The sequence below is a fragment of the Podarcis raffonei genome, chromosome 2 (genome assembly GCF_027172205.1).
Source record: "Podarcis raffonei isolate rPodRaf1 chromosome 2, rPodRaf1.pri, whole genome shotgun sequence".
Classification (NCBI taxonomy): Eukaryota; Metazoa; Chordata; class Lepidosauria; order Squamata; family Lacertidae; genus Podarcis; species Podarcis raffonei.
In genome coordinates this window covers 66,021,375-66,036,379 of record NC_070603.1, presented here as the reverse complement: position 1 = coordinate 66,036,379, position 15,005 = coordinate 66,021,375, and the positions used below count along the sequence as shown (strand labels likewise).

Below are 15,005 nucleotides of genomic sequence, written 5' to 3'. Positions count from 1 at the left end.
TGGGATGAAGTTAAACACAGCTACTAGTATTGTTGGCCTCCAGGACCAAAAATTGCATTCAACACCAGGAATGTGCTATTGCCCTCACATCCTGCTTGTGGACATACCATAAACATCTAGTTTGCCACTGTGCAGAACAGGATGGGTCTCTGGTCTGATTCAACAGGTCTGTTCTTATAATGCAGTCTCTAGTGCCCAGGAAAAAATAGCAGCATAAACCCAAGCCTACTCGGTACAGGTATAGTAGCTAAAACCAGACATGCAACTTCAACAAGCAAACATCAGTTTTTCTGATGTGCAGCATTGTAGACTGAAGCATTTTTACCACAGACTAAAAATGCTCTGTGGGCACCAAGTGTAGCAGAAGGCAACCTATTGTACTGATGGTCAAGGAATAAACAGCAGAGAAGCCCAGAGGGTTAAAGAAACCAGCCAGTGATGGAGGGTGGGAAGGATGTTGACACATCTTCCCAAAAACAGTTAACAGGAGTTGTTTGTTACCAAACCAATAACAGGCAAATTGAGTCAAAGCTGAAAACGTATTTGCAAAAGGCTTTCCAGATAAATCTCCTGTCGTAAGACAGAAACATCCATTCACCAGCAGCTGCACACAGATTAAGCCATGTACTTGCAGACCACTAAGTGCCACAAGCACAGAACAGGTGCACAAGTACTGACGGTGCACAAGCAAGGAAAACCTAGGAACAGATACACTAAAAAGGTGCTGATCATGAAAGTTAGAGCTGGAAACAAAAAATAAAGACCCCTAAAGCTGCTTTCAAGTTTTGTCAAGAAACCAAAAGCAAGATATCTCTGAGAACCACCGTTAACCCACATAATAAAACCGAAACAGTCCCACAAATGCATTCTGATACACAACTGAGTGTCACATTCCACCTCTTCCCACACTTTGGAGTATTCACAAATATGAACATTAGTACTTGCCTTGCTTCCTTTACGTTGCCTTGGATTTGCAGCTTTCACCACCTTGGCTGGGGTTGAATGCTCTAGTGAAAGGGAAGAAAAGCCAAAAAATTAATATGCTAAGTTGGTCACTGAAGCGGTTTTTAGTCCCTATTGTATCACTCCATGCAATCACACTTAACATTCATCTACCTTCCAAGGAACGACCAGGTCAGTCTCTAAGAAAATCAAGTCTCTCTTCCATAACAACTGGGAAGATCAGTAGACTGAAACATGATATTCAAGTTCAATATGTAGAGCCATGACTCTACTGAGATTCCCCCCCCCCCTTCTTAATAGATTGCTCTAAGCACTCTGTACCCAGAAAACGCTCAATGTTCCATCTGAGAGTAAATGGACAGCATTTATCTTCAAATAGTTCTCACCCACCCATAGGCAATACCTGTGTTTTCAAGCCTGGCATGAAGAGGAGTTATTACTAGCTATAACTGGCTTCGAAGGCCAGGCTGTGAACCTGCTGTGTCCATTCACTGCAAAGGAAGGAAAAATGCCAACTCTTGGGAGGAAGTAGGAGGTACTGCCCACTACCCAGGAGTGGGCAGGAGTAGGCAGTGCTTCCTACCTTCTCTCAATTCTTTCTTCAGAGGAGCCTGCCCCCTAGTGGAGGGTGTGACAAAGCATCCCAGTAGCTGGACAATGCCAAATTGAGAGAATACCTTTCTTTCACTAGTAAAATAATCCACGAGACCAATAATTTAAATCCCCTAAAGCTGCTGAATACAACAGCAGCAGCAACAAAACGTATTAGAAGCAACTACCTAGAAATCAAAATCTCAAAATAAGCAGGCTTCCCCACCAAAGCAGGGCAAAAGCTAGCTGAGTAGAAGCCATAAAACAGCAAGTTGCAGAGTACTCTCCCAAGCTCTCCTGCCAGCTTCTATTACATTCCCTTAGTATGGTTTTCCCAGTATTTGGGTTGTGTATGGGTCTTCAGAAATACATCCTTAAACAGGGAGCATACAGTTTTGCTTTGTTCATCCAACGGGGAAAAATGGTTGGTAAGAAGCTTACTGTGGCCCACCACTTTTTTGTGGATCAGCAACCAATGCTGAGAAAGATTTTAGGCAGAATGATACTAGAGTCTCTCCTGAACTTTGCTAGTAGCACAAAATCACCATTGCTGTAAGAATCCTAGTATGCAACATGTGCTAATGAAGGGATAGCGTATAGACTGCCAACATTATCCACAATATGCACCTCATGGACAGAAGGCAATTTTTTAAAGTGAAAAAAGGAACTCACTTCCAGGCTTTCCAAAAGCAGGGTGTCAGCTAAAAGATCTGAATTAGCATAGATACTTAACGCTACTAAAAATTACATTGTTGAGCAGAAATGATTCTATTATTGTATGCATGAAATGAGACCATAGCTGAGGAATATCACTCCTGTGTTTCTTAGTGATTGGTTATGGCCCTGGAACTGGAAGCAGGGAAGGCAAATTTGAGAAGGGCATGCAAGTGGGGAGGCTGGCACTGGCTTTTTGTTCAGTATCCTGATACCCTTCAAAGCACTCAAATTAAAGCCAGCTCTATTGCTATTCAGCACATCCAACCATAAAGGGGATATTTTTGCCGGTGTGTGTTTGCAGGGTGATTAAAATGTCCACATAGCAGATTTCAGCAACCCCTACCCCCATGTACACATGGGCTAGTCCCACCAATTTTAACCTGCAACAAATAAACTAAATCAGAAAAGACCAGTGCATGAAAAATAAATTGCTATTTTGACTTTGTACCATACAAAAGTCTCTGGTTACAGATCAGGAACAGCTATATGCAGCACCGCTGCTGGGAGAATCTAGTGTAGAGGGAGAAAGAATGCTAAAACCCACAGCTGAACAATACCTTCACTGGAGCAATAAAAGTACTGCCCAACTATGGATTTTGGAGGGTTTGTTTCATACAGACCAACACTGCTACAGTTGCTCATTTTTTCACTGCAGTGTTACTGTTCATTTAAAAGTTGTTTACAACATAAAACTTGACACTGTAGTAATTCTTGTGGCTTGGTTTTATACAAATTCAGCATATATAGCTTTTCCTTCTACGACATGTTTATGTGGATTTTCATAGGCAGCTAGGAAAGTGCCACTCTACACATGAAGAAACAGTTATACTAATTAAAGTTCATTAACATTTCCACTGTCAATACTGTCTTCCTGCCACGTGCGCCTGTTTCTAAACTATGTGAGTATCTCTGAGGATTAAAGTACAGAACAAATCAATCCACCTCATGGGTTACAGAAAAGGAGTTCATGATTGAAGGAAAATCTGCTTTCTGATCCCAAAGAACTCAGAACCCCGAGGGCTAACAAAGGAGCAAACCCCCAATTAACATGCCACAAAGTGACCTAGAGGAACAGCTAATTTCCCTTAACAATGAAAAGGCTAACAGTCCCTGTTCAAAACGAGAAAAAGCAGAAGGCACTCAGAACCAGCCAGTCATTCTGCCAAACTATTTCACAAAAATGGAACGGGACACTGCCACACGAGACTCTGGATGATCCTAAATGATATAGTAACTTGCAGGGAGTTATTCACAACAAGCTGAGGCAGCAAAAATTCAGATTTTGCTTGGTGGATGGAAAAACGTTCCAATGGTTGGTTTCCAAGGGTGGCCACTTCCAACAACCACTGCTGAGGATCACTTTCTAGGAAGCGTTAAAAAAATATGGGCAAGTTTTCCTAGTCTGTCAAGAACAATGTAGCACTTCTTCCCAAAAGCAGACTGAGCTTATGGGGCAATGACAGGAGCAATCGGCCATTCACCCTCAAAAATCATATGAATTAAACAGTCTTCTGCTAAAGTGCATACAATCTTTCATATCACCTGGCTTAATGAGATAAAGGCTGTGATAGTCACAAGAACCTCTTGCTCCCTAGAGCTTTCTTTCCCCTTCCATCCATTCTGAACTTCCCCCAAGGGAGGGGAGAGGAAAGCCATAGTTTGAAAACCACTGGGCTAAACGTAAAACTACAACAACCTACAGCGGTAGAAAAAGACTGCCATTCACCCCTCTGAACAGGTTTGAATTTGAAAAGAACCCAAGTAAATAAGAAAGTCAAGGAACTTCTATCAAAAGCCTAGCAACTTTTAATTAAGACTTACTTTTTAATTTAGGGAATGATATTGCATTCACCAATTTTGTATGGTTATGTAAATGTTGCATGATAACATTAGCAATAAGCAAAATCCAGTGATTAGTACTGTATATGAACAAAGCCACTTCCGGCCTGCCCAGGAGGTGGGGTTGCGGGCTTCACGCCCACCCCACGTGAGCGGGGGCTGGCTTCAGCCCCCATGAGAACAGGGGAATCCCGGCCGCCCCCGCCCCCCAGCCAGCCAATCGGCTGGCTTGGGGGGCGTGGCCTGCCCTATTTAGGGCCGGCACTGAGGGGGCTCGCCCTCTCTTCGCCGGCTAGCCCCCACGTTTTGGATCTTAGGGATTTCTTCGGAGCGCTCTCTTTTTCACCTCGTGGAGCTTCCTATCAGCAAGCGTTAGCCTTTGTAAAGCGGATACATCTCCTTTCAGCGGAGCATCCTTCAGCTTCTCGTTAAAGCTTCGGTGGTAACGTATTGAAAGCTTGGTGGAGAACGCGGTCACAATTGCCTGCGCGCTTGAGGGATCGGAGAGTGGTTCTGGGACATAGAAATCCTCCGATCGTAAGGGGGGTGGGATAGCTGCTCAAAAGGCGAAGTGCTAGCATTTGGGTTCATTGCTTTACCGGCTCTTGTGGAGGTTTCCTCAGTAGCTTTTGCTTTAAGCGCGGAGTTTGGGTTTAGGGAAAGTATTTGCAAGGGGCTGTAGGGGCTTGCAGGGTTGAAAGAGGGAGGCTTGAGGCGCCTCAGCGGTCTGTTTTTTCCTTGGCATACGTCGCGGCTAATTTTGCTTCCGTTTGCGGCTGTTTATATTTGGTGTTGTCCTTAGTAGCTTTGTGTTTTCAAGCCTCTGCCTGCCTACTCTTTTCTTGTTCCACGCAGTAGGGATCGCTGGGACGAGCGTCTGTGCCGTTGCCTGGCGACGGGACGCCCACGGTCGCCATTCTTACCGCCCACGTGGCCTCCTAGGCGGCCGCCATCTTACCAGAGGCAATTTAGCGTGGGAATCCCCTTTTCCACAACCCCCCCTCTCTTTTTGTTCTGGGGTTGTAATAGCGATTTTGCCATAGGCAGCAGCAGCCTTTAATTTTGCAAATTTGGGAAGGCATTACACGTGTGTAGAGCCTGTTACTGAGAACAACTTTGTGTGTGGGGGGGGTTCCATCCCGCATATTTCCGGATTATCCCAGCAGCCATCTTAATAGCCCACGTGGCCAACTGCGAGGGCCGCCATCTTGCCAGAGGCAGCCGAGCGTGGGAGGAGCTTGGTCTCAGTAGGCTGCTTGAGGTCTCCATCGTTGTGGTCTGCCAGACTCACAAGCTTTAACCCGGCTACATCAGCAATAACTGGTAGCTTATATAGATCCGGCCCAATTATTTTATTACAGCAGTTTAATAAAAGGCTGTGTGTTCCAAGGTGATATTTCATCAGAAATATAATTTGACCGGTTTAATTAAAGTGCTTGGCTTTGTTAAGGCAATTTATCTGGCATTTAAATTCACAGGGCAACTTATTTCGCCTTGAATTTAAAGAAAGTTATTTTAATTGAGGTGTGAATTTAAATAATTATTTTATAGGGTGTTTCAATTAATTTTGCAGGAACGCCTAGCTGCATTTCAAGTGCTTTCAGCAGCATTAACAATTCATTTGCTTAGCCTCTTTTAACATTATTAGGCGCAATTACCCTTCAGTAATAATAAGGGTAAATTATAAAATAAAACAGGAATTTAGTTTAATAATAATAATAATAATAATAATAACAAATAAATAAAATAAAATAAGAAAATAAATAAATAAATAAATAAAAGCTTCTTATTTGCTGGTGGTTGGATGCTTACTAATTAGCCACACTATAGTAGCTGCTTATAGTCTAGCATAATAGACACTTTTTGACGCGAAGTACTCTGAGTATATAAAGGCGCCTTTGAGTTATAACACGCATCGGCCCCAGTGTGCTCTTCATTCGTGGTGCAGGCATTCAGTGCAGACAATACTGAGCTACACTGTGATACTGCTTGCAGCATAAAACGTAGTTGGTTGGGCGTGCAATTTGGTTCTCATTAAAACTTGCCAGGTGCAGTTAACACTGAACTACGGCGATATTGTTTGACAGACTTTAGCTAACTAGATTAAACTAGACTCTTGATTGCAGCTATGTCGGCTCAAGAGAACCAGGTAAATTCCGCCGTAGGAAAGAAATTAAAGCGGGAAGGGTAGCCGGCCCCTTTCCAGTTCCCCCAATAGAAGGCCTTCACATATCCCCGTTAGGCATAGTTCCTAAAAAAGCGCCTGGCGAGTTTCGCATGATTCACAACCTTTCCTACCCAAAGGGAGGGTCCGTCAATGATGCGATACCTCAGGAACTTTGCACTGTGAGATATGCCACTTTCGACCAAGCGGTCAGACTCATACGCAATTTCGGCAAGGGCTCGCTGCTGGCGAAATGCGACATCGAGTCAACCTTTAGACTCCTCCCAGTTCATCCGGAGGATTTCATGTGGCTCGGCTTCAAATTTGAGGGGGTGTACTATGTGGACAAGGCAATGCCCATGGGTTGCTCAGTGGCCTGTGCAGCCTTTGAGGCATTCAGCACCTTCCTAGACTGGGCGCTTCGCTTTAGAACCGGCTGCGAGGGCGTGTCGCACTACCTGGACGACTTTATCCTCGTGGCCGATAGCAGACGTAAGTGCTCAGAGCTCCTTGAAGCTTTCACGTCATTAGCGGGGGAGTTGGAAGTTCCTCTAGCCGCCAATAAAACAGAGGGCCCTTCCACAACCATGGTTTATTTAGGTATTGAGTTGGACACTGTCGCTCAGACCTCAAAACTTCCCAAAGAAAAACTGATCGCACTCAGCGACCTCATTCGGCAGCTACTCCCCCTAAAAAAGGTCACACTTAGGCAAATCCAGTCACTGCTAGGCCACTTAAATTTTGCTTGCCGCGTGGTCTCCCCGGGCCGCCCATTTTGCAGCCGCCTCGCGAAGCTGTCAGCAGGCCTGCGTTCCCCTCATCATAGGGTTCGGCTATCCAAGGAAGTAAAGTCGGATCTGGAGGTCTGGTTGAAGTTTTTGGAGAACTACAACGGGATTTCCCTGTGGCAGGGTAACTTGTCACTGCAGGTCGACTTTCAGGTGCATTCAGATGCTTCAGGTTATCTAGGGTTCGGCGTTTATTTTAGGGGGCAATGGTGTGCCCAGCGCTGGCCCGCTGCCTGGCAGGGGGGCCCCATTACCAGAGATTTAACCTTCCTAGAATTCTTTCCGATTGTAGTGGCGGTGCATCTGTGGTCTGAGGCCTTTAGTAACCGTAGGGTATGCTTCCACACCGACAACCAGACAGTAGTAGCAGTCCTTTCCAGGCAGGCTGCACGGTCCCCAATGGTAGGTGCCCTCCTACGTTCCTTTGTTCTCCGGTGCTTAGAGCTCAATATCCACTTCTCTGCAAAATTTGTGCCTGGTGTAAACAATGACATTGCGGACACCCTATCTCGCTTTCAGATGGACCGCTTCTGCTCATTAGCACCGGACGCGCAGCTGCTTCCCCAGCCGTTCCCGGAACATCTGTGGAGTCTTGGGGACCAGAGTCTTGGGAGCCAGAAGTGATTCAGGGAGTATTGGCCTCATTGGCACCTTCCACTTTGAGATCTTATAAGAAGGCCTGGTCGGATTTCTTAAAATTCCGCAGTAAGACCCGCGCCGTCAGAAGCAACGCCCCTCCCGTCAAGCCAGAGGTGCTATCCTACTTAGTATACCTGAGGCGTTTGGGCCGCGCCCCTAGAACCCTTAACCTTCAAGCCGCAGCAATCTCATTCTTTTCCAAGGCAGTATTTTCCACAGACCCATGTGCCGATTTTGTTATACGTAGGACTTTAGAAGGCTGGCGTAGGTTACAGCCCTCTAACTGCGATAGGAGAAGGCCCATATCATTCGACATCCTTCTCCAAATCCATAAAAAGTTGAGAACAGTTTGTTGGTCGAAATATGAGGCCCGCTTATTCTCAGCGGCATACTCCATCGCATTTTTTGGCGCTATGCGCGTGGTTGAAGTAGTATACGAAGAGGGTCAGCATGGTTCCTCCCGGGGCTTGCTTCTAAGCGATGTTACCCTTTCACGGGAGGATTTGGTTTTACGGATACGTAGCTCCAAAACAGACCAGTACGGGAGGGGGGCTCTGGTTCGGCTCCTGGCTACCGATAGGCCAGGCCCTTGCCCAGTTAAGGACACTAGGCGCTTCTTATCCCTGAGGGTCAATGCGGCAGGGCCGCTATTGATTCATGCAGATGGCTTACCCTTGATGCGGCACCAGTTCACTCGGGTTATGCGCCTAACACTGGCAGCGTGTGGCCTCCCCCCCCCCCCGCTGATTTCACAGCACACTCTTTCAGGATAGGAGCAGCCACCACAGCATTGCACCTCAGCCTTACTACGGAGAGGATTAGGGACTTAGGTCGCTGGAAATCTGACGCTTACAAATGCTATCTGAGGAATAATTTGTGACGGTGACTGACCATGGCCTGTTCTCTCAATTTCTTACAGGAGATATGGGGGTGCACGTCTGGATTATCGGGCACAGCATTGTGCATTGGGCCAGGGTCCGCGCCATCAACTCCGGTCTCGGGCCGCGCCTGGGCTTACCACCTGGCATCACCATATCCTGGGTCTCCCGGAGGGGAATGCGCTGGGCTGAGATGCTGCCCGCAATTAAGACCAGAGCAGCGGCGGAGGGTCCCCCAGACGCTTTGTTGATCCAATTAGGAGAAAATGACCTAGCCTACAGAAAGGCAGTTGATTTGCAGTGGCACATTTTTAGTGACTTTGGGGAGCTTAAGGCCGCTTACCCGAACCTCACAATTATTTGGGCCTCGTTGATGGAGAGGCGGGTCTGGAGAGATTGCAGGTGCCCGATGGCCATGAATAGGGCTAGGAAAGCCCTGGATCGGGCGGTGGTGCGTAGAGTGGCAGCCCTGGGGGGGAAGGTCATAGGACACCCGGGCATTCGTTTCAACCATGAGGCCCTCTACCGGTTTGATGGCGTGCATCTTTCGGATGCTGGTAATGATGTTTGGTTGATGGAAATTGCGAAGCGGATAAGGGATTGGATTCAGGCATGAGAGTATTGGCGGCGAGCGATGCGCTTGTGTGGCGGTAGGCATTGGTAAGAAGGGGTTAAGAGGATGTGTGTGTGGGGGGGGAGGAACGCCATCACCTCCCCCCAGTGAGTGAAGGGTGGTCCCTTAAAGGACTCCGGGGGGCGTGGCCCTGTCCGAAGCCTATGGAGGTGTGGGCCAAAGGCACGCCCCAGAGCGGTGACCCGGGGGAGCTCCTAGTCGACGTGCCTCGGCGGGAGACTCCCCCAATATAGTGTTAACCCTTCCCCATGTCTCCAGCAAATGGGCTGGAGCCGGATAGTCGTTAGGACCAATGCCTCTCATTCCTGAATTCAATAAAGTTGTGGCCTAATTCGCCCAATTAACCTTAACTATGGTGTCTCGTGTGTTTATTTATCCTGGTGGGGGGCAGGAACTCGCCACGCAATAGTATACCAACTCCTGTTTGGCATGCAACTCTCTGCTGAGATTCCAGGAACCAAATCCACTTAGTGTGGTAAAAGCCTCCCAGCAACTACTGTCAGGCACCACACTAGGAATTCATGCTGTAGCCCATGGGTAGGCAAACTAAGGCCCAATTGCTTTCTAAATCCAGCCCGCAGACAGTCTGGGAAACAGCATGTTTTTACATGAGTAGAATGTGTGCTTTTATTTAAAATGCATCTCTGGGTTATTTGTGGGGCATAGGAATTCGTTCATTTTTTTCTTCAAAATATAGTCCAGCCCCCCACAAGGTCTGAGGGACAGTGGACCGGCCCCCTGCTGAAAAAGTTGTTGACCCCTGCTCTAGCCAGTGTTTCCCAACCTTGGATCTCAAGCTGTTTTTTGACTACAATTCCCATCATCCCTGACCACTGGTCTCGCTAGCTAGGGATGATGGGAGTTGTAATCCAAAAACAGCTGGAGACTCAAGGTTGGGAAACACTCTGCTCTAGAGAAAAGAGCACATTATTGCTGGAGAACTCATAACTTTCATAACCAGTTCATGCACTTGATTTCATCACTTGATTTCTGAAGCAGAGAACAATTTGCATGTGTGAATGAGCAATTGCATATACAAGCGTACAGACAGAACTTTTAATATTGTTTTAAATCTGTGTAGATAATCAAAGTGTTAAGCGATCAAGTGATGCAAATGTCTGTGTGAGCCATTATGTGGGATTCTATTACCTAAAAAGAGTACACAGAGCTGTAACAATTTGTCTCCAGTTACATTCCCTCAGGGGGAGCATGTTTAGGGCCACATGCCAGCAATGAGTAGAGCCAGAATAAATTTGCAATGCTGCAGGTTAACATCCTTTATTTGTGTTCCCATTTCCTCCATTTTTATATCTGGTTCACGCTTCGCACTTTACCTTTTCCAACAGCACAGGGTTGAAATATGCGCACCTGCATCAATCCATTCATTTTTACTCCACCCATTTCCATCCCTGCCCCCCCATCATCTCTCTCTCTCCCTTCATGCTCCCCGAATCCTACAGCTCACTGCAAGCCACAATGCATAAAAGTAAGCGGTTCCCAGAGGGGCTGATTGAAGACCAACATTGGTCTGCAACAGCTGTATCGTCAAATGAAAGTAGGCCAGGGGCTGGGGAAAACTGGTTCCCCATCACTACCTATATATTATAGTTTATGTTCATTTATATTGGGCTTGTTTATAACAAAGCACCTAAAAACTTAAGGACTTCTTTACTACTGGTACAATACTTTATCTTTATTACTCTTTACTACTTTTCTACTGGTCCAATACTTTCATGTTTTCATATCCCCACCAAGGAAGAGATGGTTCAGGTCCATCTTTTCCGCCGATGCTCTCCTATAGTAGAAGGTTTGTGCAATGGTGGACTCCATTTCGTTTCCTTATATTTATACACCACTTGATTGTAAACAAACACATGCACCCAAAATCCAAAGTGGATTTTTTTTTTTACTATGCTTCTAGTTTCACTTTTAATTTAATTCTCAAAGCATGATGTGCTGTTGATGAAATGAGAGATTAGAGCATAAGGCAAGGGAGTAAAATTAGGCAGATGAGTGGAAGCTGTAGCTCCACCCTTAAGGAAAAACAACTATCATCTGGCAGAAACCATTCCATCAGGCTGCAGCAGAGGAAGAAAAGGGAAGCAGCCGAACTCCCACCAATTCTGCTGGAAGACCAATTCTATTTGGTTTCTCCTCTTCCTTCAACTGTTTCTCCCCCAGTTTCTCATTGTAAGAACTACGTAACATTATAAAGAACTGATACCTGAGTTTGCTTGCTTTCCTGTTCCCTCTCCATCACTTCTTCCATTTGTATTGCATATTTTGGACTGTAAGCGAGAGGGGGCAGGAGCTGTCTCACTTTTGACTGATTGTTAAGGCTGCATTGCTATAGCTCAGTCGATAGAGCATGAGACTCAATCTTAAGGTCATGAGTTTTGAGTCCCACGTTTGGACAAAAAGATTACTGCATTGCAGGTGGTTGGACTAGATGACCCTTGTGGTCTCTTTAAACTCTACAATTCTATGATTCTACTATCCCAACCCCGCTCCACCCCACTCCTGCTAACAGCAGTGGGGCTTGATGGAGTAGCACAGCCACATCTATATCTCTGCTGCTTGCTCACACCAGCTAGGGCAGAAAGGGAGGGGTTAAGAAATGCTTCTTTGTCGCACCTGCTCCCAAGCTGATGTAGCAAAGAGGCCTGGATTGGGCCCGTTTCGGTGACAGGGCAACAGCAGAGTCTATTCAAGATCCAGCAGATCCTGTGCCAGCTTCTAATCACCCCCTTTGGGGGTTTCCACTGGCTATTGCTGCAGAATAGCTTGTGACTACTGTCCAGTTGCACTGGAGCCAGGCAAAGCAAAGGTGGATAGATATTTCCACACCATACAAACCCCTCCAGTATAGCAGATCAGTGGTTTGAACTGTTCTGTAAATCACAGTTCTTTAAACAAATATAACCTAAAAAAAGACTTTTAAAAAGCCTACATAATGGCATTCAGTAAAACACCTTACAGGGTATTAGTATCCTGCAACTGCTGTGTAGTGTAATTTTTTTTGCCATAGCTGTTTGCTTTAGATGTTGTGAAAGCCATATTGATAGCATTCCCAGTGCTAGAATTCTCATGAATGTAATGTAATGGATTTCCATTTTGCAATGGTTAACATTTGTAAAAAAGAAAAGAAAAGAAAAAAAGCTTTTCTGCCACCCCCATACCAGGATTTGTAGTAACTCCTCATGTAGATTTTTAGTGGTAAATGCAAATATTCCAATGCAGTAGGCAGCAGGCTCTCCCTTGAGCCATCTTTTTGCCTCTGGCTCCACCTCAGCCAGTATGCTGCACCTGGCTCCAGGTGGTGGGTTCTCAGGAATCCAGTTAACAGAATAGATTCTGAAAGTCTGAAGCCTGCCCACCTCTATTGTGAATTATTCTAAAGTTCTAACTTGCCATCAAAATAGCTCACAAAAAGCATCTATAGACCTTTTATCACCAGATGGCAGCATACTGTAAATGCACTACCAGCCCTTTCAGTCTTGCACTAACAAGGCAGATCTACTAAAAAAACACCAGTTCCCGAAAGATACAGAGGGACGCTTATAAAAACCAGTCTGATGTTAGCAGCAAATGCATATTTAGCACACATGCATGGACACACACACAGCCTCTGAGCTAAAAGCAAGGGAAGGCAAATAATTTACATCCTCAAGGTCATATGCTCAAAGGTTTTCACTCCCATTCTAATTCAAAGGGCACCCCCCACAAACATCTTTTTAAATTCAGCTAGGCTAGGTCACTGTGTCTTTTCAAATCAGGCTAGAGACGGAAACACAGAGAAAGAAATAACAGCTTTTTGACAAATGTACCTCCTCACTTGCAGCATATTAAACTGGAAAACAATTCAGTGGGAAATCCAAAGGTTGATTGCCTTTCCAAAAACAGGTAAGTTAATCAATTAGCAGCTCTCTATATCTATAGGCTATATGCCATATCAGAACCCTACATTTGCCACTGTAGTCTAATCTGGAAACACACTCAAGGTAAGAGAAGCTGTTAACATAGGAAAGAGGGAGGAGGGAATGCAAGAGTGGGCTGGTTTTGGTCACTTCCGGAAGAGACCTGCAACCCAGCTGAATGCCACGTTAGTCCTTCCACCTGTGCCTGTCTATCATGACCATGGGCAGGGACTGTATGACATTTCTTGGGAAAAACTACATATTTTTCAGCTGTCACAATGCACCTCCATGAACACAAGATGCCGGCTTCTAACAACTATCCTCACCTGGGCAACTTCACAGAGCTATGCTCAAGTTCACCCAATAGCTACAGCAGCTTAACAAGTCAGCAGCAAAAAAGTAATTGAAAGGTATGTGGGTCAGGCTTTCTTTATACTCAAAATGAATAGCACCTCTTACAAGCAACGTCTCTCTTAAGCCAAGAAGCTTCACTGTCGAGAAGTTGTACCTCCAAACAGTGTTGCAGTATGGGAGTAACTGCCACACAAGTTATTCAGGGAATGAACGCTAGCGAGCATTCAAAGAGGGGGCATCAGCCTAAAAGCATTGCAACCTTGTCCTGAGAGAGAAAGCAGGGTTTTCCACAGAGCCTTAGCTCTGCCTCCCTGAGCATATACAGTCAGGCCTCTAATGAAAAGCTCGTTAACAGTTAATTATTACCTATTCAGATACATGATCTCAGCACAGCCGAGCAGCCAAGGAAGGAGGAAAATGGTCACATGACCCAAATCTTGTTCTATGAAAGCAGAGTCAACTATATTTAGTGCTATAAATAATGCCTACATTCCCACCCTCAACCCTCCATGACAACCCAAAGAGGCCACCTATCTCTGTCCCACGCCAAAGGAAAGCCAATCTCCTCCCTCTTGTCAGATATCTTTCATCCCCTTCTGCCAAGGTAACTGGCCTGTGCCCAACTCTGCAGAGAATGGTGCACTCTGCATATGAGTGACAGGCTGCAATCCAGCAACACAAGGCGATCTGTTCTACTTCTTGGCCCATGCAAATGAGAGCAACAAGTTCTGCAGCAGCCACCGTGACAAGGAGAGCAAAAAGCGCAGAGGGGTTGGCAGCCGAATTCCAGAATCTAATTTAAAATGCTTGCAGTTCCCTTCGGAGCCTCAGAGAGCCAGAGTGACCACTCTCCCTTTTGCAATGTAGTAGCAGTGCCTTAACGGGACGCGGGTGGCGCTGTGGGTAAAAGCCTCAGCGCCTAGGGCTTGCCGATCGAAAGGTCGGCGGTTCGAATCCCCGCGGCGGTGTGCGCTCCCGTTGCTCGGTCCCAGCGCCTGCCAACCTAGCAGTTCGAAAGCACCCCCGGGTACAAGTAGATAAATAGGGACCGCTTACTGGCGGGAAGGTAAACGGTGTTCCCGTGTGCTGCGCTGGCTCGCCAGATGCAGCTTTGTCACGCTGGCCACGTGACAGGCCCGGAAGTGTCTCCGGACAGCGCTGGCCCCTGGCCTCTTAAGTGAGATGGGCGCACAACCCCAGAGTCTGTCAAGACTGGCCCGTACGGGCAGGGGTACCTTTACCTTTAGCAGTGCCTTAGCTGCTTGTCCAAGCACAGATCCTGTAGCAGAGGGTTTCAGTTTTGATGCAGGTTCATTTTCTTCAGATAGATAGCATTCCATACCAGACACAATCCTACTTACTGCTGGAAACTGAAAACTTAATATGCAAAGACAAGCAGTTCCCATTCAGGAAGGGTACCATAAAACTGTACAAAAATAAAGAACTCGAGCAGAAAAGCGTAACTTACATTAGTCACAGACAGATTTTTAAAATCCCATAACAGGGCCGTCCAAAGGTCAG

General features: G+C 46.2%; 1 protein-coding gene across 5 annotated transcripts in view; it reads right to left on the bottom strand.

Annotated features, from left to right (window-relative positions):
• LARP1 (La ribonucleoprotein 1, translational regulator) overlaps nucleotides 1-15,005 on the bottom strand; it is a 66,381-nt gene that overhangs the window by 25,977 nt on the left and 25,399 nt on the right. For all 5 annotated transcript variants that reach the window (XM_053377092.1, XM_053377090.1, XM_053377089.1 and 2 more), the window contains exon 3: nucleotides 946-1,007. In XM_053377092.1, the coding sequence (XP_053233067.1) occupies nucleotides 946-1,007 (62 nt within the window). The remainder of the gene's footprint in view (nucleotides 1-945; nucleotides 1,008-15,005) is intronic.